This window comes from Rutilus rutilus (assembly GCF_951802725.1).
Source record: "Rutilus rutilus genome assembly, chromosome: 17".
NCBI lineage: Eukaryota > Metazoa > Chordata > Actinopteri > Cypriniformes > Leuciscidae > Rutilus > Rutilus rutilus.
Window position 1 is genome coordinate 22,570,940 of NC_140230.1, and position 27,319 is coordinate 22,598,258.

General features: G+C 37.1%; 2 protein-coding genes across 5 annotated transcripts; one reads left to right on the forward strand and one right to left on the reverse strand.

The window, feature by feature from the left end:
* Positions 1–5,332: 5,332 nt before the first annotated feature.
* On the reverse strand, positions 5,333–20,353 carry dcst1 (DC-STAMP domain containing 1). 4 transcript variants are annotated; one of them, XM_084435323.1, is made up of 19 exons: positions 20,182–20,353; positions 18,581–18,662; positions 18,290–18,433; positions 15,942–16,018; positions 15,718–15,843; positions 14,411–14,485; positions 14,137–14,265; positions 13,868–14,007; positions 13,603–13,774; positions 13,366–13,509; positions 13,153–13,274; positions 12,603–12,757; positions 10,876–10,975; positions 10,708–10,803; positions 10,182–10,308; positions 9,916–10,032; positions 8,464–8,606; positions 6,960–7,070; positions 5,333–6,246 (listed from the first exon to the last, which is right to left on the reverse strand). In XM_084435323.1, exons 4-19 carry the CDS (start codon positions 15,982–15,984, stop codon positions 6,019–6,021), a joined length of 2,028 nt encoding a protein of 675 aa, XP_084291449.1. In that variant the 5' UTR covers positions 15,985–16,018; positions 18,290–18,433; positions 18,581–18,662; positions 20,182–20,353; the 3' UTR covers positions 5,333–6,018. The 4 variants fall into 4 exon arrangements, with proteins under 4 accessions (XP_084291449.1, XP_084291452.1, XP_084291450.1 ...); XM_084435326.1 differs by lacking the exons at positions 18,290–18,433; positions 18,581–18,662; positions 20,182–20,353 and adding an exon at positions 16,426–16,638 and having other exon boundaries at positions 8,464–8,514; XM_084435324.1 differs by lacking the exons at positions 18,290–18,433; positions 18,581–18,662; positions 20,182–20,353 and adding an exon at positions 16,426–16,638.
* On the forward strand, positions 16,459–27,124 carry dcst2 (DC-STAMP domain containing 2; the record flags this gene model as incomplete). Its single annotated transcript, XM_084435329.1, has 15 exons — positions 16,459–16,738; positions 18,253–18,423; positions 18,933–19,034; positions 19,141–19,335; positions 19,909–19,974; positions 20,127–20,340; positions 21,305–21,462; positions 22,336–22,500; positions 22,788–22,955; positions 25,184–25,284; positions 25,554–25,684; positions 26,211–26,341; positions 26,448–26,535; positions 26,770–26,865; positions 26,966–27,124. 15 exons carry the CDS (start codon positions 16,459–16,461, stop codon positions 27,042–27,044), a joined length of 2,145 nt encoding a protein of 714 aa, XP_084291455.1. The 3' UTR covers positions 27,045–27,124.
* Between the last annotated feature and the right edge of the window lie 195 nt (positions 27,125–27,319).

Consider the following 27,319-nt stretch of genomic DNA (forward strand, 5'->3'; position numbering starts at 1 on the left):
GGGCTCGACAGCGCCCCCTGGAACGGGATCCGAACACTTGTCCATAAATCAAACACGCTTGCATGTAATAATATGAAACTCGGTACACATATGGATCTCATCGGGCCGAACAACTTTCGTGCTCTAAGTTTTACGCCAGCCCAACAGGAAGTCGGCTATTATGGGTTGTTTGGAAACGCATGCTGTGGAATTTGATGTACTCCTCCTAGGGAATTCATCCAATCGGCTCCAAACTCGGTCAGCATGAAGTCAAGACATTGAGGATGAAAAATTGCCAGGGGATTTTTGATATCTCGAACGGTTTGGCCGTGGCGAGGAAACGAATTTATGGCGAATAATGGAAACAGGAAGTGTGTTATAACTTCTGCATACAGTAACTGATCTTGATTAAACTTCAGCAGTGTGTTCGTTGTAAGAGGCCGATCACATGGATGTGACTATTGTGAGTCAAAGTTATAGCGCCACCAACTGGCAGCAGGAAGTGTGTCACTTTCAAAATGCTTTGAAATCACCCTCTTATTTTTACCCGATTTGCTTCAAACTTTATGTGTATAATGTAAACACACGGCAGATGTAGACCTGTGAAAGGATTTTTGATATCTTTAATACTGTTGCCATGGAAACGCTTCAAACTTTAATATTCTTTTTTGATGCTTTTGAGACTCTTAACATACTTGAAATTGGATGAAACTCGACAGACACATCACATTTATTAGCCCGTAGACATGTGCAAAGTTTCAGAAACGGGCGTGGTGAGGGGCTCAGTAGCGCCACCTTTAGTCATAAGTGGGGGGGTTAGTTTTATCAACAGCAACAAAACTTGGTATGTGTATTGTTCTCATCAAGACGGACAACTTTCTAATTTACATGAACTATCTCTGACCAACAGGAAGAGAGATATTTTGGTTTGAATGTGGATTTTCTGAAGAATTTTCTCTCCCTCTCTCTGTGTCTCTGTGTGTGTGAGGGGAGGGGGGGATTTGACTATTGCTTTTATATTGTTAATCAAGGTTTCAGGGGCTTTTGGGGTCCTTAACGTGCTCAAAAACTCTTGAAACTTTGCACACAAGTCAGAACCCCCTGCCATCAGGGACGGGCTGAAGCTGGTACCCGGGCGTGGCAGGGGGGCTCAACAGCGCCCCCTTGAACGGGGTCCCAAAACTTGGTCCATAGATCAAACACGCTTGCATTAATTAATATGAAACTCGGTACACATATAGATCTCATCAGGCCGAACAACTTTCCCCCGGTCAAGTTTTACGCCAGCCCAACAGGAAGTCGGCTATTATGGGTTGTTTGGAAAACGCTTGCTGTGGAATGCGAAGTACTCCTCCTAGAGAATGCATCCAATCCCCACCAAACTCGGTGTGCATGAAGTCAAGACATTGAGGATTCTAAATTGCGGACGGATTTTTGATATCTCGAACGGTTTGGCCGTGGCGAGGAAACGAATTTATGGCGAGAAAAGAGAAACACGAAGTGGTATAACTTCTGCATACATTAACTGATCTTGATGAAACTTCACCAGTGTGTTCGTGGTAAGAGGCCGATCAGATGGATGTAACTATTGTGAGTCAAAGTTATAGCGCCACCAACTGGCAGCAGGAAGTGTGTCACTTTCAAAATGCTTTTGACAAAAGTGGGGGGGTTAGTTTTACCCACAGTTACAAAAATCAGTACGTACATTGGTCTCATCGAGCCGGACAACTTTCTAATATACAGTTATTAGCTTCGACCAATAGGAAGTCAGATATTTTGGTTTGAATGTGGATTTATTTGCAAATTCAGCCTCTGCTTTTTACCCACTCCTGCTAAGTGTTTTTTTTTTATTCACACCAAACTTTTTTAACACGATGAAAATACATTAAAGATGCTAAATTGTGAACGGATATTAAATATTTCAAACGGTTTTGACATGGCGAGGGATTAAAATAATGTCAAAAAAGGAATCAGAAAACATCTCATATCTTCTTAAAATTTAATTATACACCATTTATTTTTATATAAAATTATACAAATATCAGAACTAAACCGAAACAGAACTAGTTTTGGGTTTATTCAGTTTTTTTCAATTCAAGAATTATGTACAAGTTTAAAATCAGCCAGAATGCGCTATTTAGTAAAAAAAAAAGTCATACATAGGGCTATTCTGCCCTCTTGTGTTCAAAATCAGGTAGGCCCATTGTATATTGTATTTATATATAAATATAATAGCGATGTGACTGAGAATTTTTTCCCACTGGTTAATCGATGTGTGACACCGCGGCGGGGGCTTTTAAATCGCTAACTTAAAGGGATACTCCACTTTAAATTGAAAATTCTGTCATCATATACTCACCCTCATGTTGTTTCAATCCTTTATTAATTTCTTTCTTCTGCTGAACAGAAAGGAAGATATTTAGAAGAATGTCAGTAACCAGACAGTTTCTGGTCTCATTGACTTCCATAGTATACATTTTTTTTCCTACTATGGAAGTCAATGGGATCAGAAACTGTCTGGTTACTGACATTCTCCTAAATATCTTCCTTTCTGTTCAGCAGAAGAAAGAAATTCATAAAGGATTAAAACAACATGAGGGTGAGTATATGGTGACAGAATTTTCATGTTAAAGTGGAGTATCCCTTTAAAAGCGAAAGTGAAATACGGTCGTCCAGTAGGAATGAACTAAAAAACATTCACTCTGTTCTGCTCGTTCCTCGCTGTAGACGCGTTATTGCCCATGCAGCCGTGAGCATTTTAGTTTCATTTAAAAAATAGCGCCATTTCGGGGGTGGGATTGCTTGAATGTTTTTTTACAAAAGCACAATGTTGTGTTTTATTGCGGGTGTACATAAATATAAGTAAACACAGTGCAGTTTAAATGATGTCCTGTATGAACAAACCGACGGAGTAGCCTATGTTTTTATGTTTCCACTGTTCGATCGTGCCCATGCCTCACACACACACACACACATACACACACACACACTGTGCATTCCAGCATTGCAATCTTGACATCGCAGCCGGTTCATTACAGCCGTAATAAAAAATAATAATAAATATAAATAGTCAACCTATTTGCAGCAAATGATAGTAGATTTTAGATCAATATATTTGTTTTCCTTACAATTTTAATTAACACTAACTTTATTCTCATCTGAATTATAAATAATTTATTTCTGTATAAAATAATACTACCATTAAAAAATACATTTGATTGTCTTTTTTAATCAATGGAGAATGTGTGACTTAAAAATAAACAGATTAGTGCTCGGTTTGAGGACAAGAAATGAAAACCAATGCAATATGATGAATGTCCAAAAACGTACGCTCTTCTCTGCCCGTTCCTCGCCTCGCCATATATATATATATATATATATATATATATATATATATATATATATATATATATATATATATATAGATAGATAGATATATATATATATATATAAATATAGCTGCGAGCAGCGATGGAGGGCCCAAGCCGGTGACACCGCCACCCCGGTGGCTTTAGTGTAACTAAAGGCACCAGGGTGGCGGTGCCACCGGCTTGGGCCCGCAATCGCTGCTCGCAGCTATATTTATTATTCTTCTTCTTCTTCTCCAAAATGAATCGCTTTTTAGAGGGCCTAAACATGCTCGAAAACTCATGAAACTTTGCACACGCTTCAGAAGTGGTGAAAATTTACGTGTGATATGGTTTTCAGAATTGGGGGGGGCAAATTCGGTAAATTATTGCCCCCACATTTTGCCCCGGCTCTACGTTTCACGTACAGGTATGAAATTTGGTACATACATGTAATGACCCAATACCTACAAAAAAGTCTCTTGGATCATAGCCCTAAACACAACAGGAAGTCAGCTATTTTGAACTTCCTCCTAGATTTTGTACATTTTTCGTAATTTCCTGATGTTGTACTTTAACGAACTCCTCCTACAGTTTTGATCTGATCCTCTTCAAATTTGGTGAGTGTAATCTTAAGGCCTTTGCGACGTTAAATTGCGAAGATCTAGAGTTTTCGTCGAAGGGTGTGCCCTCGGCGGCCTGACAAATGTTCACCCAATTTCGGCCTTTTGGTGATATATGCATGATCAGATAAGTTCTCTGTCAATATTGCTTGCAGTTCCGATGTTGCTAGGCAACCACAGACAGCCTGCAGTAACTCAGGAATACGATGTCCAATCTGCCCCAAACTTCACATGTTTGATAAGAGTCCTGTCCTGAACACATGACCATGATCATTATGGTTATAGCAATAGCGCCACCTGCTGGTAGCAGGAAGTGTGGCAAATACAAAATGTGCTCGAAAAATCATAAAACTTTGCACACGCTTCAGAAGTGGTGAAAATTTACGTGTGATGTGGTTTTCAAAATCGGGTGGGGCAAAATGGCTTACTTATTGCCCCTACATTTTGCCCCGGCTCTACGTTTCACGTACAGGTATGAAATTTGGTACATACATGTAATGACCCAATACCTACAAAAAAGTATCTTGGAGCATAGCCCTAAACACAACAGGAAGTCAGCTATTTTGAACTTCTTCTCAGATTTTGTGCAGTTTTCGCCATTTCCTGATGTTGTACTTTAACGAACTCTTCCTACAGTTTTGATCTGATCCTCTTCAAATTTGGTGAGTGTAATCTTAAGGCCTTTCCTAAAGGCGCCGGGTGGCGGCGGCAGGGGTGCGAGGGCCCTTTTCATCGCTGCTTGCAGCTTTAATTTATTATTGTTATTATATTATAATAATATACCACTTGCGATTATCAATCTATTATAGTTATGCTGTTAAATTATTTTACTCTTCATAGTAACTATTTAACTTATTATTTTTTATTGTCTATATTCTGTAATTGATATTTCATATTCTATTGCTATTATTATAGTATTATACATAAACTATATGCTATTATCAATATATTATTATTATTATTATTATATTAGTACTTATGATATTATATAATTATACTTTTCATTACTATTTTATTTGCTGTATACTGTTTGTTTATTTTATTGACTAAACTATTTACTATTAGCCTACCTCTCACTTTATCTTATATTTACTATTTGCATTGCACTGTAGTTGTACCATATCATATGTATTACCATAAAGGATCCATCAGTTATCTTTGTTATTGCTAAAATCGGGTCAATGACAGAATATGCTTTTCCCACAATAAGAAAACTTTATTTAATTTAATGTGAAAATTAAATTATATCTCAGTATGGGGGTGTTCACAATTCTTATCCAAGAATGAAAAGCCAAATACATGACAAGCCTGAGCTTTGGCCATTCCTTATTAAAAAAAATAAATGAAAAAAAATTTCAACCACTGAAAAATTTTTTTTTTTTTGAAAAGCCAGTTTTTAAAAAACTTACATCGAAAAGCATACTCCTCTTCCACTCCGCTATACCGCTCGCTTCGTCCGCCATTACGCTCTGCCGAAAAGAATTATGGGATAGGTAGGACGGGAAAGGATCCACCACACCCATCCTTCCAATTCGGGGAAAAGGAGGACGTATTTGTGGGCCGCATTTGAAGGATCCTACGAATTTGGACAGCCTTCGTCGCGGCGCTGTGACGTAACATCCTTCAAATGAGTACTCCGAAGGATGTAGACCCTGAATTTGGACACAGCCATAGGCATCTATTGGATGTGCACTCAAAAATCTAGGTAGAATTACCATCCGGGTATTTCTCACATAGCCTACTATTTAATGAATAAAATTCGTAGGCCTATATCACATGTGCTGCTTTTCTTATGGTTTCCACTAATCTATATAAATGACCAGTGTATATATAGTGTTTCAGACATAGTGTAGGGCATGGGACACCATGAAAGTCATTTGTGGGTAAAAATGCTTACATAAACTTGATTCAACCAATTCCAGTTGTTTACACTTTAGCAAAGCCACTTTAATTGTCCAAAGAAGACATGTTGAAATAAAAAAGGTTTTATCAGCCATTAATGCAGTTTGAGACTGAAAACTTTATGTTAGTAGATGAACTTTGAAGGTGGAGTGAAGTTCATCAGCAGCCTATACATCAGAATCAGAGCCGTTATCTTGTGGTCCACACCGGTCATGAGGGAAGCAGGCGTAGCAGATGTTGCCCAGGTCTGTCCAGCATTGCTGGCAATAGATCACTGTGCAGCCTACAGAACTGCACTGCACAGCCTGCTTCTGCTTCACAAACCTATCACACACCCAGCACCAGTGCAACCTACAGCCCACACGCTTTAGAAGGGCCAACAGAACCGACAGCACCTGGCAGAGAAGATGAGATCATAAATATATATTTTGACACTCATTTATCAAAAGTATTAAATCTGTTGACCATTTTGGCATGTAACCCTAAGAAAGGCCATTGTTGTGCATTTACTGCTACAGCTGGAGAGGTGCGGCAACTGAAGAATGATATGATTGTTTTAGTTTGCTTGTCAGATAGATGATCTTCCACAAAATATTTGGCAGTTTTTATAAGAAGGGAAGTACTTCCAAATGAATCTAACCAAGTTTTCAACTTATGCTGCATCTGAAATCCCATATTCTTTTGAGTAGATACTTATTTTAAGTAGTAATTAGTACTTTGCAACCTTTAAAAACAAATTCTATATAGTATGAATGTAATCTGGACGTACATTTGTCATATCAGTTGTGTCACTTCACTGCCTGCCATTCACAAATCCTCTCCTGTGGCCTCAGGATAGAATCTCGTTGGAATTAGTAGGTCATCCGGGAACATTACATTGTCAACTTGGACATATTACTCTGTTCACATACTGTTTTCGGAAATATGCGATTTCTTGGTCTCATGCTTTTTCTCCGATTTTACTGAATGTAAGACCTATTGAGTGCTTAATTCAGCATTTTTTAAGATTTTGAGATGTGAAAATTCTAAAGTTGCAAGCCGAAAATCTACAACAACAGAAAAAGTTCTGTTTTCTCTGTTGGGTCCTATGCCAATGTATCATACACACCGTTATAAAAGTCTGTTTTTGATTTCTCAGCCGATGACGCTGTCTGTTGATGAAGGAGATGCGTTTCTGGATCTGTAGGTTGTAGAGGAAGAGGATCCGTTTCTTTTCTCTCTGAAAAAGCAGGACGGATCAGATGGGTTTCATCCAGCGAAATGCTGTAGATGGATTTCAGATTATAGGAATAAAGACACTAGTGTTTTCTTGCAGGATTATAGGGATAAAAACACTACCAGTGTGCACCTCTTCATGAATGAGGTAATACTTGTTGCACTAGCTAAATCAGGGTTCACAGGGGGCCTGTAATCCTCCTCTTGCCGACACGGGCCCACAAAATGCTGCAAATCTAATGCTATTACTTTAAAACCCTCTTATCTTATTAGTGCTTTACCCGCATACACACTAGAGAACACAGATTTCACTCAGTATGTGTGAGAAAGTATCCTCCCTGTACACCGCACACTGTCTCAGGCGCTTTGAACTTGCTGAATCAGGATATCGGTTACAATCGTGACCAAACCGATTAAATCGCATAAGGGTTTTACTTGACTCCACTAGTTGAACACGTTCTACAAAAACAGTGCAGACCTAAGCCAAGAACCCAAAGATGCATTATTCAAGTCAGAATTTTTTTATTATACTACACTAGACATTTTATTATACTACACTAATTTGTTTAAAACATGAGAAATCTGAAATTTTCTTTCTTTTTTTGCAATCTGGACCCCATTTCATATAAAATGAAAATGCAAAGTTTATTTTAATTGGAGAACTGACATCAGAGGATGTCATTTTGCCTATTATTGTGCTTTTTGTTTGTTTCAATTACGCTAGGAGACCTTTAGGATTTATTCAAGCCTTCCTGTGCCAAGTGTACAGTGACAAAACAACAGCCTGCGAAATAATAAATATTCTCCTGCTGAGCGAATTCTTTTGGGAAATGTCTTTGTGAAATGCACTGCCAGTAAAGTTACCTATTAAATGTTTTACTTTTAATTAAAAAATATTAATTGTTGAACATACTTTTATACAATTTCTTTTAATTAAAGAAATGTGTTAGTAAAAAGGAAATATTATTAAAAAAACTGAACATTTAATCACACTTTTGTTTAAAAAAAGCCTTTAGACTGTATGAGATCATCAACAGAGCATTAGCTTGATACTTGACACACATTACCCACAAGTCCAACAGCTATTATTCCTAAATCTGTCGCAATATTATACGTGATCAGCATTAGAAAGCAGCAGCACATGCAGAACAGTGAATCTTAAGCTCCTTAGCCAAAGAAAGCATAAGGAGCTTCTGATGTTTATGACTGACCAATATTGTTAATGATAAACACGCTGCCAGGAGTACTAGCTTCTGTCTCTCGATCCAAACAAACACAATTAGTCATTCATAGGGTACTTTTCACTGTTGGGTTGCTGAACTGAATGGGACTGTTTGACCGAAAGACAGGAGTCAGTGAAAATGTGTTACCTGGGCTCACGGGGCAGGTAGTCTTACCTTTGGGAAGTAGAAGGTGGTGATGACCCGGCGCAGACGATTTGTGTATACCTGCAGGCAGCACATGAGGCACATCAGTAAAAGGGGGAGGAAGATCCACAAGTAGTTTGACTGGCTCAGAGAATGTGGCTGGGGCAAACAATCTATACACACATAAACATACACACGAAAGAATAAAAATGATGCAAAGACGTAAGAAAGGAGACCAAAACTACAGTAAAAAAAGCAACACTGTGAATATCATTACAATTTAAAATAACAGTTATTTATTTTAAAATGTAATTTATTCCTGTGATGGCAAAGCTGAATTTTCAGCAGCAATTACTCCAGTCTTTAGTGTCACATGATCCTTTAGAAATCCTTCTAATATGCTGATTTGGAACATTTCCTATTATGATCATGTGGAAAACAGTTGTGCTGCTTAATATTTTTGTGGAAACAGTGATATTTTTTTCAAAATTATTTGATGAATAGAAAGTTCAAGAACAGCATTTACAGTATTTGACAACTATAATAATCCTTTAAAACATAAATGTCTTTACTGTCACTTATAAATGAATAAATGATATAAATGAATAAAAAATAAAATAAAAAAAATCTTACTGACCCCAAACTTTTGAACATATAGACAGAAATAACCTATTACCGGATCAGGTTACATAGCAAGTAAACAGAATACAATGGCTGCCGTCTAACTAATGTAGTGTCATTATGTTGTCTAGCATGCATGCTGTCATGTTAGTGTTATAAATAGTCCTCTCATCAGCTGTCTGCATGTGTACTGCCGTGTGGCGACCGGTCTAGTTTAGACCTATCTGGATGAGACAAACAAGCACAATCAGAGCTTTGAGTTTAACTCTGATCAGATTAAATAGACGGCCAGACCATAGACGTCACTTGGCCTCAGAAAAGACCGACTGTAACATTGAGCCACTCACAAGTACACTCACAATCTCTCTAATACTAAAGCTGGTGCATTTCTCCGCCAGTAAGATTACACTAAGATGAAACCAGATATTTTTGAAATTGTATTTTGAAACAAAAAAAAGAGAATTAATTTAACAGATTTTTCTTCTCATGAAATGAGCAAACAGTTTATTAATTAAAACCTACATTAGCTAAGATCAGTGTGGGAGTGCTGTGGTACATGGGCTGCTACAACAGACAGAGACCTTTGAGTGATCTTGAGACATCAGGGACTTACAGGGCAATACAATATTATATCGATATCTAGGCCATGATCCGATAACATAAGAGAAGTATAGTTAATCCAAACTTTGGTGTATTGAGATTATTTTATTCTAGATATTTTTTTCTCTTTCATCTCCACTGGGCTTTTGTGCCTGAGCAGTTATTCTTAACTTGCTCTGAGATTCCCCCGAATTATGGTCATCTCATGTAAATTTCTCACTTGCAGAGAGAACATTGACACTCAAATAGTAGATAACCTACTCAAGTTACTTGATTGCACGTCAAGATTGGAGGAGGTGTTGAAGGCCCCAATGGTTTTCCGCAGAAGTCTGGCTAACATGGAATCTCCACCAATTACAATGTCTGCATGTTGAACACCTTCAGAAGAAGAGATAAAGAGAGAAAACATACTATTTACATCAAATCAATGAGAGGCATTAAAGTAGAGGCACATGTTAATTCCTTTAATCTTGAAGGAAAACACTGCTCATGCTCATGCATATGTACAAGTCTGTATTTGTGCTCACTAGTAACAGAGTAAGTGGTGAAAGTGTGTCTTCGGATGAGGTCAAAGATGTTGTACAGGATTCTATCAACAGCCAGCAGAACACACACAAACAGAGCCAGAGATGCAACTTGCAGGAAGGCCACAATCTGCACGAGAGACATTGTTTCAGAACAACAAAAAACATCAACTTATTATAAAATAAATAAATGCTTTCCTGTTTGCAAAGTAATAAGCCAGCCATTATTTCCCTGAAAAGCACCAACACTTTGGCTCTGTGGCACCACCAAAACATTGCTGTTTCTTTAAGGCTCCTCACCAACCCAACACAGCAGTGCTGATTCAGTGGCATGAGTTATCTGTTTGAGTGTTTGAAAAGCCTGTTTGAAAACATTACATTAGCAATTCTGTTTGGTGCCATTAGAAGAACAGAAATGGCACACTTCACCTTTAACTCCGCTCCATTTTTAATACACAATCTGACTATAAGAACATTAATTAAATGCTGAACACAGGGACCATAATATCATACAGCCCTAAAAAAGTACCACAGGCATGAGCTCGCTTGGGTGGATAAATAAGCTCCATGGGTTGATCAAACTCTCTTGCTCTGCTTTCTTCAGTGGTAGCAAATGCCTCTTCCCCTGAAACAGAAGCTCAAATTAGTGCAAACACGGATATGAATGTGTAAGTGTACGTTTAAGGTTTTAACTTACAGCTCTTATTCTGCGAGCATCAATCTGTCTGAAGTAAGTAGTTATGTAGACATTGTCAAAATGAATGTCTCTGCAAAATTGACGAACATATCCAAATGCTCTGCGAAAAAAGAAAGAAAAAAAACTGAACATCTCCGATCACCTGCGGGAACATGCTATAGTCCTGCTGCAGGGAGGCATGAGACTGCAGATGTGGCCAGAGCAATAATTGCAATGTTCATAATGTAAGATGTCTGCGACAGTGCTACAGAGAGAAAGGAAGGACAGCTGATCGCCCTTGCAGTGCCAAACCATGTGCAACCATACATGACGTGTTCGAGAACTTGTAAGTCACTTTGAAGAAAGGCTTTCTACAAAACAAAACTTGTGGTCAAAATCATGTCTGACCCACTCCTTATGTCTCCCGTTTGCGCATCTTCCTATCTTACTCATGCTGTTAACTTTTCATATAATCAACATAGATTAAATAAAAAATAAAAAACTTTATATTACATAGCATAAATATGAAACTAAATGCGTTTTCTTTAATGGCTACAACACGTATAGTACAGTAAAGAGAAATTTAATGTCGGAGCGGAGTTTGAGCGAACACCGTTTCACCGGTAATAATTGCTTTCGAATAATAATTGAATAATTCCCGGCGATCATCGAATGTAATTTTTGCTAATTTTTGCTCAGTTCTTAACAATAATAACACGAAATAATATTTATTTCTATAACTTTGTTTGTTTTTTATGATATCTTTTGAGTTTAATAGGAATTATGGAACAGTTGTCATCGTTTGTAACCCATTTTTTGTACAATAAATTTCAACATGTTGCGTAAAATCTGAAAAAAAAAAGAAAGAAAAAAAAGTGCGGTGATGACCTCTACACTGCGGTAGGCAACTCATTACTGCGGTATTGCAGTTATCATCACAGCCCTAGTGGACACATCACATACTGACTGCTCTGTTCAGGGACTCATTATTCCATTTCTATTCATCAAATGTCTCTCTGAATATATACATACACACACATATATATATATATATATATACATACACACACACACAAAAATTCCTTATCTTCACCAATCTGATTAAAAATACAGTGAAACAGAAATATTATGATTACTATTACAATTTAAAATAACTGTTTTCTCTAATAATGTTTTAAATTGCAAAACTTAATTTATTCTTGTGATGGCAAAGCTGAATTTTCTTATGAATGTTGAATTAACAATTATCAACGTTGAAAACAGTTGTGCTGCTTAATTTTTTTTCCAGGATTCTTTGACCAATAGAAAGTTCAAAAGAACAGAATTGATCTGAAATAGAATTCTTTAATATCAATGTGAAAGTCTTTACTCTCACTTTTGATCAATTTAATTAATCCATAATTTGAGTAAAAGCAGAACAAAAGTCTTAATTTTATGTAAGATTTTTGGGAAATAAATTGTCATGAATTCTATAACTAACTAATAACTTGTAAAACTACATTATATATACACACGATACACTATACAATATAAAATACAAAAATAAATATTTTCTTGGCAGATACTTTCTAGTAAAAAAAACATACATAAATATTAGGCTATTTATAGTACAACCTGTTATTTTATTTGAATAATTCAGTAGATACACTGTACAAAGTGCACATGTATTTTTTTTTTGACAAAGTTGTACCTTTATTGGTAAGGTCACATGTAGCACAACAGCGCTTAAGGAAAGAGTGAGAACTTACGAGGTGAACACCGTGATGAAGGTGAATGAGAGAAGGAAGTTAATCACCCCAGCTATCTTCTCAGCAATTTCCATTTTCTCCTGAAACACGCGGCTCAGCTCCTTAGAGAAATTCTGGATGACGTTCACTCCAAACACTGACTGCTGCTCCAAATTCTTAAAGACAAATCATAAGAAGAAATGTTTTTATTTATTTATTTAAAGATAGGGTAGGTAATGTTTTTCACAAACACTCTGCTATACTGGTTTAAACTCTCTTCACATCCTGATAGCAATCAATAACAGAAGTGTTCTAAATATAAAAAAATTGACATACTGCCGAAATGAATATGCAGCAGTCAGGTGGTACAAGTCAGAGCTCTGTAAATTGTTTATGTTCATTATTATTGTAATGTTATGTGCTTTAAAACATGAGGTAATTTAACGCCGTCTCTCTCTCGTGACGCTTTGCAGACTCTGCTCTGGCTGTGTGCGTTCATGTGTTTTGGAGGAGGTGTGGCAATCTTAAGATTTGTACCTTTTTATATTAAAACTCAAAGGGTTTGCAATACCTTAAGCACTACATTGGTGGTGAAGTGTTCTGCAAGCCTGTTGATGGAGTCATTTAGTTTGTCGAAAGTCTGACCAAAGTTTCCCTCAACTGGGATTTTCTCTGTGCACCATGATGTCATCACTGAGAGATAGAGAGAAGAAGAAAAAAAACTCAATAAACCTGTGATCCTGATTTCTAAATGTAAAGATCAGATACAACATGCAAATATTACCTCTCATGATATCACACAGAAAGTGGAATTGCATAGGTATGCAGAGAAAGTTGTTTATAAGAGGGGCTTGAATGGTATTCATACACTCTTTCCACTTAGCACTGAACCAATCCTGACATCGGGTAATTCCCTGCTGCACCACATCTGTTACACACAACATCATTTAGACAAAGCTAAGCATAAAACCTCTATCATACACAGTCTATAATAGCTTGTTTTCTTCTCATTTACACTCACAGTCACAACGTCCTCTAGTCTTCGCTACATACTCCTCCTGAGTGCTGTTGGCCGTATGGACGGACTCCTTACCAAGAGAGTCATATCCGTACCGACCCATTACCTCATCCTGGATCTTCTGGAACTTTTTGCTCACATTTTGAGACATTTGTTGAAATTCCTCACTGTCATTCTAAGAAGAAAGATGTTTGTGGAACAACATGTCTTTCCATTTCCATGACTCATATGAGCAAATTGTACATTCACACTCAGTGTCAGGACTCACCACTATCTCCTGCACTACTTGCACATAAGGCTCTGTCAGCATTCTCCACATCAACTTGCTGTGTGTGATCTGCAGGTCTATGTTACAGCCCATGGAGGAGGCCACATCCTGCACGTTATGCTGGATGTTTGCAATGGGGCCTGATGGGATAAGCACAGGATATGGGTCAAAAACTAAAGAAAGCTCATGAGTGTCAACATTTGAGATCTGTGCTTTGTAGTGTCATTGTCAGTCACAAAGTTGAATATTCCTGTCCCTAAGATTTTTACCGTGGTAAAGTCCATGCAGCACAAAAACCATCAGGAATGTCCGACCTTGAGATCCAATCATACTAGGAAACATCAGGAGAACGGAACAGCGGAACAGTGAAGAAAACATGCCTCCAAGACTACACAGACCTACACAAACACAACATGCAGGACACATAACGCAAAGACACCTGTAAGTAAAAAAAAGCATATGCCACCTGAAGCAGAATATTATATATTTTTATAATAAATACCATTTTGAGGGTCAAATTTTTACTTTCTGCAGTGTACTTGCCTACGAACACACATCCAACAACAACACGTTGTATTGCTGTCATGACAATATTGTGCATGAGTCCGAAAAATAAACCTTAAAAACAGGTTAAGACAAGATTAGCATCACGTGTTAATTATACAATTCATGAAACAATCATTTATAGACTACCATTTAAAAGTTTGGGGTCGGAAAGACTTTAAATTGAGCAAGGATGCATTAAATTAATCAAAAGTAATAGTAAAGATGTTTATGTTACAAAAGATTTCAATTTCAAATAAATGCTGTCCTTTTTTGGGACCAAATCTTTGTGCTTTCCTTATGAACAAAGTTACCAGCATTAACATTGACAAATTTTCACTGACTTCATTCAGTGTGGAGGATATAAATGATCAATATAAAACAGATATACACAAGAGAAACAGATAAACATACATACTTTACATTAAATAAATCAAATAAAATGACTATATACATAATGTCAGAGATAAATGATTTACAGGAAGAAAGTATCCGTTGAAATAAAGGTAATAAAGGTCAAATTTGGTAGTTTCTATCAAAATAAAACGAGGAGAAAAAAAGACAGATCAAACAAACAAAAGGACCTACAGCTCCATTTGCCTTAATTTACAGTAAATTAGAACACAGACTGTTTTAAGCTGTACTAATATTTAACAATATTAGTGCTTTATTGTATTTGCAGTTAAAGGTCCCATGGCATGAAAATTTCACTTTATGAGGTTTTTTAACATTAATATGAGTTCCCCTAGCCTGCCTATGGTCCTAGTGGCTAGAAATGGCGATAGGTGTAAACCAAGCTCTGGGTATCCTGCTCCACCTTTGAGAAAATGAAAGCTCAGATGGGCCAATCTGGAATCTTCCCTATATGTCATCATATGGGGAAAGGTTAGGAGTCATTGAGATACATCCACTGTAAACATTAGCGCATGGTGGTGGCTGCAAGCTGGTCAAGGCCACACCCCCACCCTCCACCTTGTCCCGCCTCTCTCCTCCTCATTAGCATTTAAAGCTACAGACACAGAAATGGCAAGTCCTAAGGAAAACTCATTGTGGGACTGGCTCGTAGTGGCTGTAATTCTGCACCAAGGCTGAATTTCGGGAAAGAGACTTCAGATACAGTATTAGGGGACCACTAAGGCTTATATAAAAGCATCCCAAAAGCAGCATGTCATAGGACCTTTAAATAAATGCAGCCTTTGTGAGCATAAGAGACATCAGATGTTCAAAAACACTTTAAAAATCTTACAGACCCCAAACTTTTAAATGGTAACGTTAGTGTGTATACCAGGTTTTGCAGAGTTTCTTACCCACACCACTCAAAGCTCCAAACACAGCACCCGTGAGACTTCGGACCACAGGAAACTCTGACAGGGGGCCGAACAGGAACCTTTGAACTCCAGGTGGCAGAATGCGCTTACACACCTGCTCTAAAGCTGCAAATTCACACAAAACGTAAAATGTATATGCTGGACAGCTAGCCTACTAATAAATTTAAACTGTTATCTAAAAACAAAATGTAAGATAAACACACTTGAGTGGGGTGTTTTACATCTGGTTTCCCCGAGACACTCCATTACTGGTTTCTTCTTCACTGGTACACAACACTGACTGCAAAAGAAAGCCGTTTTAAAAGATGCAACAAGGAGTCAGTTAGCATGAGCCCTCATGGATTTGGTGTAAAAAAACAAAAACAAAACACAACCGTCTTGACTATTTTTTTTTTTACAGGACAAAGTACTAGCATGAGTATTTGAATGGGTCCTAGACCACCCCTTTACCTGTCAACATATAAAACTTTGAATAAAAAAAAAGTGAAACTTTGATAAAAAAAAATTGAGTAGCTAACGTTATATTTTGCATTGAAAAGCAGTTATTACCGCAAGCTCTACAGTGGACAGGTAAGTTAGCAGTAACGTTAACGTTAGGCCCAACTCTAAAGCAGCGATGTTTTGGGGGTTAACCTTAGTTCATATTTCTCTTTTTTAAATCGCTAAACATCTAATAAAGTTGCTTACTTTTTAAATCTTTTTACTCCCTTTCTCTTTAGGATGGCTCCAAAGGGACCTTTTTTAAAGTCTCTCGGTAGGAAAATATCGCGTTTGCGCCGTAGCTCGGCGACGCGTCAGGTGAAGCGCAGCCTAGCTGGGTTTACTCTGGGTCTGTTCCTCGCTTCAGTGTATGGTATGACAGCGCTGTTCATCCAGAACAACGATCTCTGGTTCTGCGTCACCACTACCGGCATCCTCGCCGCTTTTGCGGGGTTTGGAACGGGTCTCTCCGACCGCGTGCGCACCAACGTCATGCTGATGATCCCAATGCTGTGCTCAAGTAACTAAACACCTGTCAATCTCTTTCATAAACGTATTCTGTGTTGGTAAATGTGAACATGTAAATTAACAATTTGCTGAATATAATTTAAAATTTAAGCCTGTAATAGGGGAGACCTGGGCTATTTGTCACGCTTTCTTTCGGTTATTTTTTTAACCATTTCTGTATAGATTAGACGCATAGTTTAAATCCTTTGGGGGGGAAAGATAGAAAGGAAAGAAAAAATAGAAGAAAATAATGAATATTTCCACTTTCACTGTCCATGGGGAAATTTTTTTTTGAACACCCACTTTTACGTTTTGAACTATACTGTGAGAGACATACTGTCACACAACAGCCTATACAAGCTTTTCAGCAAAATGTAAACATTAAAAACAATTATGAAACACACAGCAATTTCTTAAACTGTAAAAATGTAATAGGTAATGTACAAATATCTCAAAACATAAACATGTAAAATATAAATATAAAATATTCCTTTAGTTTGCACAGACAACACAAATTTTGACATTTTGTCTGAATGTATGCCAGTGTAGTTTTAATGTTCTCTTGTTAACTCCACAACTATAGCAAAACGGTGTCGAAAAAAAGGGTTTAAAACTGTACGTTTAGAACCAACTTACAAAACCATTGCTAGAGATTATTGCCTATTGGACTTTTTGATGTATTGGATCTAGTCTTAAAAATGTACAGATACTGAGATACAGCACAATCTTGCGTGACAAGTCCTACGCTGCATCCGGAATCGCATGGTATTGTACATGTAGGCTACTACATTTGGTTTTAAACATACTTTGCGACCGTTAAAAAGGTATGTTTTATATAGTATGAATATGTGTAGTATGAATGAAATTTGGACATACACCCATCATGTTGTCACTGCCATGTGACCTTCAGTGTCAGTCTCATCGGTTCACTGCCATTCACAAATACTCTCCTGTGGCCTCATGGGAAACTAAAGTGTCCAGTGGATGTGCAACTGTTTTTCGAATTCTATAGGTGCATCTCAATTTGCATACTTATGCACTATTCTATGATGTTTTGTAGTAAAGCAAGTATTGTGTTCACTCTTAAAATTTACACACTTTAAATACCCGGACGATGCACTTAATTAACTTAAAAATTATTTGTGGAATGGTGGACGCTTCATGCTCTCAATGGTCGCAGCTTTAATTACTATCAGACTCCATGCTGAATGACAAAATTACCGTATAAAATGCATACACTACACGACTGAGTACATAGTGCATTGTACATCGTGTATAGTGTGTCATTTGGAAATTGGGACACAACTTATGTTTTCGGACATATTACTCTGTTGGCGTGGTTTTTCGTGTACTATATAGTGGGGAAGTATTCAATTTTCACAGCGCTAGTCTCCTCTAAATCTCCTTTGAATTAACTTTAAAACCACTGTTAAATCATCTGTATTATCAATAATTTATCACCTCTCAGTTTTTCCAATTGTATTGCTCATCATAACACCTCTCTCACATGTTTTTTTTGCCTTTAAGTTAGGGGTAAAAAAATCCTTCTTTTCCTCATCTGTACCTTGGTTATCCATGGCCCTGTGAGCAACACAATGGAGAATGTTGAACGGGCCGCAGACAGTGTTATCTGTGGTGCAGAACTTGCCATGAATCAGACCCAACAACTCCTGCAGCGTGCCGCCAACCCACTGCTACGTGAGTCCATCTGCAAGATCATCATGTCAACAATGCACCTCATTCAAAAACACCAACATCCGCTCAAAACTAAATAGTGAATATTTAGAAATTCATACCTTATTCACTTGAAAAGATAGTGTACAAGTGTAAATTCTCATCATTTATTCACGCTCACCTTTTTTTCTGCGAAACACAGTAGATGTCTCAATGTCTCAGTATTTGTTTATTGTTTGTCCATACGATGAAACTGACATTCACTGTGTAGACAAAATCAGTTCTTGTTTTGCAGAAAAACTTGATAAAAGACTGATATTTTACAATATAATAATACAATATAATATATTTATTTAATATATTGGATAAAATATTTCTACAACTAACCCTAACCCTGTATGTATGTGTATATATATATATATATATATATATATATATATTCTCAAAGTCTTCTGGTTTAATTAAAAATACAGTCGTATGTTGTACATATTTCTGTTTTAATATTCTGAAAATGACTGCTTCTTTTTTTTTAGCGGCCCTGAGTAAGATTAAGGAGTTGGCGAGGAATGCTTACTCAATGGCAGGTCGAGCACAAAACCTCATCAGAGCTCTGACGGAATCTGTGCGGCATGTTGGTGAGTGAATCAGTCGACCAAACATCCGGTAACGCCATCATCTGGGCCTATGCTCTTTCATGTTTACTGAGCTTTGAGTCTCTCTGTCTCTCTATTTCCTTTTCAGCTCGTGTTCTAAGAAAGGTACTGCACTTCTTGGCAGATATTGGTGATGTGTGTAATGACAAGCTGGGTCTGCCGTATCAGAAGTGCACTAAGCTGTTCGATGAGGGCCGTGAGAACTGCATGGAGCTGCTCTCTGTGTTCTCGTTTCTCTGCCACATCCTAGATGGATTCCAGTCTCTCTGCGGGCTCGCACGCGGTGCGTCTCTGGCATATGATTAGTCCCTTAAAAGCCCTGTCATTACCCTCTTTACAGGAAGCCATATATCCACAGCACGCTGATTCCTTACTGCATTATTTTCTGTTTTTTTGGTTTGATTATATTTCTGTATATTTGATCTATTCTGCCTTTGTAGAAACTGTGAAAAATGGTTCCTGTGACAGAGCCTCCTAAGTACTGTTCATCTCACATGCTCAATATATACAAAAGTTTATTTACAGTGTGTTCTTGTGGGAGCAGTTTGTCACATTTAAGTACCCTAAATGTTACAGTATGAGTGGGGAGGTTGTGTTCCCATGTGTATGCATCTCTCACATTTCTCAACAGGCTGACTGCAAATCTGCAAATCACATCTGACAGCAAATCCAAACATAACCTCTCAGCGCTAAAATGAATCCTATACAGCCTTACTGAGCAAAGTTCTGCTGTTTAGTGCAATTCTTTAGTGGATAATTAACTTATGAAAACTGCATGTTATTACTAAATTGATTTGAAAAATAAGCTATTTTACAGATTTTAATTAATGCCTATTTTTTTTATCTTTTCGCTCAGTGGGACAGCTATTCTGCATCTTACCATCATATATTGCTGACCACTTGAAGACTGCTTTGGCTTATCGTAAGTAAAATTCACCTTCTGAGATTCACCTATGTTAAACAGTACTGGGTGATTTACTGGCATGCATGGAGTGATTCTTCAAAAACTCTTAAAACTTCAATTCAGAAAAATACTTTTTTTTTTATTGCCATTTTTGTTGTTGTCACCTCTAGCAACCATTGTGGCATTCGATCGAATTAAAAAAGAATTTGAATTCAACATTTCTACCTCCTTCGACTTTGATCTGCTTCTGAACAACAGTCAGTCCATGCAGGATGCTGCTCAGGAGATCATGGAGGAGGTGTCTGAGCAGATGGGCCTCCTCCTGGAGCTCAAGGTCCTACTTGCATACATGGGTTTCTTCCTGCTTCTCTACATGTATCTCCAGTATGTACTTCCTAAATACAACTTGCCATAGTCAATAAATCACACACATTTAGATATCTTCACATGTCGGTACTGTCATGGAATTATTTTATTAACAAAATCTGTTTGTTAACATTTTGTTTAGTCAGAACTGAATAAAACTGTTAAGATTATAGTCATAAAATAAGAGAATAAGGATTTTTGAGCCATGAGTTGTCGCCTTCTGTTAACATAAAAAATGAACATAATAATAATAATTATATCAACAACAGTAATAATTAGCCTATAGCGATAACAATTAGTATTATTATAAATACTAATAGTTCATTATTGTTGTTGTTAATAGTATAACCAATAACTATCACAGTACTTTCATACATTATGAATATGTATAATAATAATAATAATAACTATAATTGGTTACACTTTATTTTAAGGTGTCATTGTTACAGTGTAAATATATTTTTAAGTACTGAGTAATATTATGCAACTACATGTACTTACTATAGGGTTAGGGTAGGATTAGGATTTGGTTGAGGGTTAGTTGCATGTAATTATGCATAATTTACTGTTATTACTATGGTAAGTACATGTAACATATGTAACAATGACACTGTAAAATAAAGTGCTACCCTATAAGTATTATTGTTAAACAATAATTGTAAGCAACATTGAAAACATTAATACTAATAGTATTATTATTAATTAATTATTTGTTCATATTCATATAAAAATAATAATAATTGTTTCTGTTATTAAGTACATAAATATAATGCAATACAATTTATAATAAATTCTAAAAAGGATTATGTATGTTAACATTTACCAAATTTGACACTGAATTGATGTTTTTATAATATCACGCTCAGATGGTCCCTAACAATGGGATCATCATATTTTGGGGTCCATCCAAACTTTGGAAGAGTATATCCATTTGTATTTGTGTAATAGCCTACTCATTGTCCTTTTATGTGTTTGTGAACAGGGCCGTTCTGTACAAACATCGATACCTTCATAATGATAAATTTGAGAACATCTACATAACTGACCAGTTCATTGAGCTGGACAGGAAGCTCTCCAGACAGGGCAAAGCAGCAGTACTTCCCCTCAGCCACAAAGAAACTCTCACCTACATCAGGCCCTGTGAGTGTATACTTATTTAAATAAGTGTGTGTGTGTGTGTGTGTGTGTGTGTGTGTGTGTGTGTGTGTGTGTGTGTGTGTGTGTGTGTGTGTGTGTGTGTGTGTGTCCGTTAGCAGATAGATGGTGTAGGGTGAAGGGTCAAGAGGAAGAAAGAAAGGAAAGAATGTTCATAGACATTTAGATAAGAGAAATAGAGCTGAAAATGTGGAGGAGGACCCTGAGCTGAGAGAGATTAACAAGGAAAGATGAGAAAAAGCTCACAAGGGAAAGGTCATCAACAAGTACCAGAAAACAGGGAATGTTTCACACTCAGAAAGACAGGACATGTCAAAAGGTCAAACTGCTGTAGTAAAGCAAACTGCTCTAGGACACTTCTGATGACCCCAAAAAATGTGTTGCACGTCTGTTTTGGGAGAAACAACTAACTTTTTCTGTCAAAGGTCGTACATCAGTAGGTCAAACTCTACAGTACTTTGGCGTATTAACCAATAAAACATCACAACTGGTCAAATAGATACAGTAAAAACAACAATATTGTGAAATAGCCTACACGTTTGCTATTTTAATACATTTTAAAATGTAATTTATTCCTGTGATGGGAAAGCAAAATTTTCAGTAGTTATTAATCCAGTCATTAGTGTCACATGATCCTTCAGAAATCATTCTAATATGCTGATTTTGTGCTCAAGAAACATTTCGTATCAATTTTGATTCAGTTATTATCAGTTGTGCTGCTTAATATTTTAGTGGAAACTGTGATACTTTTTCAAGATTCTTTGATGAATAGAAACCTAAAGAGAAATAAAAGTATTATACATTTTTATAAAAAAATACCTAGAATGACTCTAATAATGGCTCTCATGTCTTCCTCAGGCTCTCTGTATCTGACTGCGAGAGAGAGACGGACTATGGCAGGTCAGATGTTGTCTTCGTTCAGGTATATGGTCATGACAGTCATACTGATAGCTGTTGACCTCATGGTGTTCTGGGTGTTTGAGCTGGTACACCACCAGGCCCAGGGTGAAATCGTGACTCAAGGTACACAAGACGAAAACCATAGCATGGTTTCGATGTATGTTTTTGTTGAATTGCACAATTTATTTCACTAATATGCCACTGCAAACTTAACTTACTATAATGGGAATATTGACATATTTTCATCATGTTCACATTACAATACATATTTACGCAAATTTTCACATTTAAACATTTATACTTGTAATAAGTCAATGGTTTGCTTACTTTCTATATATATCATTCTAGCATATTCTGTTATATATTTTCAGTGTTATATTATTTTAATCAAAATTTTTGTTCACCTCCAGCTCCTATAGTGGTTGCAGTACAAGTGAATGGATCTGGTTACGCCTCAGATATCTTTAGGGACATTGCAGCCTCTTTTGACATCCTGCAGAAAGGAAACATCACTGTGCTTAGCAAGAAATGTCTCATGAAACCTTTGGAGCCAGACTACATGAGATACCTGCTCATTGGTACAACTACAAGTACAATTAGACATTTGGTTTAATAACATGCTGTAAATGCAGTCCCTTGTTTTAGAGTGACTCCTTGTGGTCGACACTGGAACAGCAGATGGAACATTTGACCATCTGTTTACTCAAAAATGTGCTTTTGATATGTCAATTCAAAATGTTTTTAGGATAATTTTACTGAAACTTGAGCTAGAAAGCAACTACAGTTGTTTTTCTGAATCTTTAAATCTCAATGAACAGATTTTTTAACCAGACCTATTTAACAACTCAACTAATCACAGCTTTGAGATAGCAAAAACAATAGACATATGCCATTACTTGGTGTGTCTTTTTATCTTATCACTTTAACCCAATGATTCTTCAGGTAGCCATAGTACTCACCCACCCACAGGTTGAAGTTCTTTAGGAATGACGTAGAAGACAACCTTGTGGTTGTTCTTGTTTGAGGCTTAGTTTGTAGTAATAACAAGTGAAGTCTCACTGGAGGCAGTTGTAACAAAACAAAACAAAAATTATTGGTTACAATACAAAGCAGTTAATGCAAAACTAAAACTTGAATTTTAAAGCTAAAATCTATAATCAAGCCCTAAACCAGGGGCTCTCAATATGGCTCTTGAGGTCAATTTTCCTTCAGCAATTAGCTCCAACCTTGATCAAACTCACTTGCCTGTAACTTTCTAGTAATCCTAAAGATCTTGATTAGCTTGTTCGGGTGTGTTTGATGAGAGTGGGAGCAAAAACGTGCAGGAAAGTGGACCTCAAGGGCCACTGCTGGTTTAGAGCTTAATTATAGAGGGTGCTTCTCAATACTCAAGTTGACGCTTCCTCGTTTCCTCGCTCCTCCGTCCTCCAGCTCGTGGCCCGGAAACCGATGGAACTCAGCCATGTTGAAGGGCATCTCAATTCTCTAATTGCACCGCAAGGAGGCGAGGAACGAGGAATGAGCAAGCTTCCTGAGGAGTCATGAGTGTGGATACACAGGTGTATCCTTCCCTCGCATCCTAAGGGGGTGGAGCTAAGACGTGAGGAAAGGAAACGAGGATGCACAAATAAGAGATGAGAAGCACCCAGAGCTTTTATTTGATCTGATTTCCCCCCCAGTTTCACAGACAAGGCTTAAGCTAGTCCCAGACTAAATGCCAGTTTGAGCTGTTTCAACTGAAAGTAACTTGCACTGACATATCTTAAAATATGTCAGAGCCATTGCTTTGTCTCAAGATGCACACCAGTAATGTTTTTTTTCTAAGGCACTTTTATGAAAGCCACTTAAACTGACCTAAGACCTAATCCTGGCTTAATCTAAGCCCTGTCTGTGAAACTGGGCCTTTAAGTTTTATTTTTGCATTAACTGCTTTGTATTGTAACCAATAAACAGCAATATTGGAGATGGTGTCAAGCATCCCTTGATAGGGTATCAGGTTTCCTTCAAGCTTAATCCAGGCATCGTCAGATGAGTGCTTTACTCCTTATACCAGAGGTGCCCATTCCTGTTCCTGGAGGTCTACCTACCTGCAGATTCAACCCTGATCAAACACACCTGAATAAATATAAATATGATAAACACACTCCGAAATATTTGTATTAGTTGGTTCAGGTGTGTTTGATCAGGGTTGGAGCTGAACTTTGCAGGAAGATAGATCTCTAGGAAGAGGATTCGGCACCCCTGCTCTACTTTTCGTGAAATTCCAATTCCATTTAATTCATCAACTCCTCTGTCATCTATGATCCAGTCTTTCTTTTGTAGGAGTATCAGTCTCTGTACCTCATGATGTCTATTATGACGGATGTCCTTCCTCTGTCGCACACACTGTTGTTTTCTTGCACTCTTCCCCTTGTTCACTCACTGTAGTCTTTGTTAGTCTAATCTCTACTTGTGGTTTTATCATCTTCTCTTCACAACAGTGTGTCCTCTTGTTAACCTCTGTGGCCAAGGTTGTGAATTTCCTTCCTTTTTTTTTCACACCTTTTGCTCATTTTATCCTGCTCTACATCATAAACAAAGGAAGTCAAGTAGGCCTACATTTGATTATAGGCTACTCTACATCAAGATAATTTTACGTATTGCAGGCACTTTCCAAGCAAATAGCATTCATGCCTCTTTATATGGCATTAATGTAAAGACAAGTAAATAACATTTCTTTAAAACTGAGAAATGGCATTTCTTACAATGCAAACATTTAACTTTTATTTGGTTATATGCCTGACTTTTGTCTTCCCTCCAAACAAAGGTCTTCTTTATGGCTTCATGCTGTTTATTGTGATTGCTGGTGGCTACGTCAAACGTATAAAGAGGTTTGTGTGTGCCAGGTACCATCCTGAAAGAGAGAAAGTAAGAAAGTTTCCTAGCACAACTTTACTAGTCACAGATATAAAGTATTTGTCAAATATTTACTGAGCTGGACACCTTTCTAATGCTTTTTTTTTTTTAAAAATGCAAAAAAATGCTTGATAAAAATGCTTATCTATAAAGAGTATGTCTCATGGAGGAGAAACACAGTACTGTGCAGATGTGGCTTGTAAAAGGACAATGACTGAACTATTTAACTTTCAGTTTGCTTTTATTATGAATAGTTTATTCTAAACGTGTGCATGTTGCAGAAGAGGATCCAGTACCTCCACGGGCATATTCTTACTCATCGTGAGTCTTTAGGAAAAGCCCTACTGAGGGCAGTACAACGAAACAAGGTGGACCAGCAAAATAATGGCTTTATACAAACACTGGCCAAACAGTGAGTATAAACTGCTATGAAAACCACAATAACACACTCACTAGATACATTATTAGTATGGGATCAGTAATCATTAATTTTCACTAAAACTTTTACTCAGCAAGGACACATTAAATTCAAAGTGACAGTAAAATCTTTTTCAATGTTACAAAAAATCTATTTTAAATAAATACTGTTCTTTTGAACTTTCTGCTAATCAAAGAAACCAGAAAAAAAATCATACTTTCCACAAAAATATTAAGCAGCACAATAAATTATATTAAAATATATATTTTAAGTTGTAATATTTTACAATATTACTGTTTTTACTGTATTTTTAATCAAATAAATCCAGCTTTGGTGAGCATATGAGACTTCTTTCAAAAACAAATCTTACAGACCACAAGTTTTTGAATTGTAGTTATTTATTAGGTATTATCTGAAGGTTAATGTTTTAAAGGACTTCCTCAGAATCTTCCATTTATCCTGCAGAAATATGGTTTTAAATGAAAATAAATTCACACACTCCTCACCTTTTTTTTTGCAGCCTGCCGGGGGGTGTCATCATAGCCAGGCTCCTGGATATCAATAAAGAATCATGCATGGCCTGTGGGAAAATATTGGAGACGAGAGGTCATGATGATGAAGTGCATATATGCCCTACCACTCACTGCACAGGTTGGTTTTCTCACTCTTGAGATATTATTGATTTAAGATCATTTACCTGTCAAGAGGAAATAGACTGTTAGATCAACCTGCCGGGCAAATTTATTTCCTTTCACAGGCCGTTACTGCTCGCTGTGCTTCAGACTGATGGGGAACCTCTGTGCTATCTGCATGGGACCGCTTACGTTCCAGGAGGAGCAAGAGCTGTACGTCACATGACAGAACAATGATAGACACCTTGATAAGATAGCGCAATGATAGCACAATTGTGTATGTGTTTCTCACAAATTGAAATTATATCGTTTGAGGTAATGGACAGCTTAACTTTTATTTAACCTGGAATATTTAACCAAATGAAATCATTGTTCAGATTAGCTTTTATTTTTTCCATTTTGAAAATGGACAGGAAAGTTCTAATCATATAGGCTTGTGAGTTTCAGAGACTCCAGCGATGAGGAGCAAGCTGATTTATTGGAGGCCGTTGTAACACCACAGCAGACTAGTCAGGGCATAGAGATGAAAGAAGTTATGATCAGGTGTGTGTGCAGAGTAATTAAGCAACTTTGTCACACATTTGAGTTATACAAATGCAAATTAGCAGTGCAGTAGTAACTTATGTCTTTTTTTCTGTTTCAGTTTTTCCAATCAGGATCATTCTGTAGGGCTCAATGGACAATCTAGCCATCAACATATAGCTGTCAATAACAGAGTTTGAGGTCAAAGCTTCTTTGTTTTAGCGAATTTAGATGTGCAGAGCACCGTTTTCTGTGGTGTTGAATAAATGTATGTTAAACCAGGTGCTGTATGTGTTTTTATTTAATTATTATCCACCTTGATCAAACTGTAACTTATGTATACGTGATGAAACTACAAATATTTACAAATGTTACCTCGTGTAATCTCATTACATCTGTCACAATGCAGTTGGTCTGGTTACATGGTTGTCAAAGGAATGTGGAGTATGAGCCACAGTGTCTTAACTGTAAAATA

Coding starts and splice junctions, on each gene's coding strand:
- dcst1 (XM_084435323.1), bottom strand. CDS start 15,984: ATGGAGTGTCTCGGGGAAACCAGATGTAAAACACCCCACTCAA. Junction 12,758..13,152: donor CCACCAATGTAGTGCTTAAG/GTATTGCAAACC, acceptor TTTGTCTTTAAG/AATTTGGAGCAGCAGTCAGT. Junction 10,976..12,602: donor TTCATCACGGTGTTCACCTC/GTAAGTTCTCAC, acceptor CTTTTTTCGCAG/AGCATTTGGATATGTTCGTC.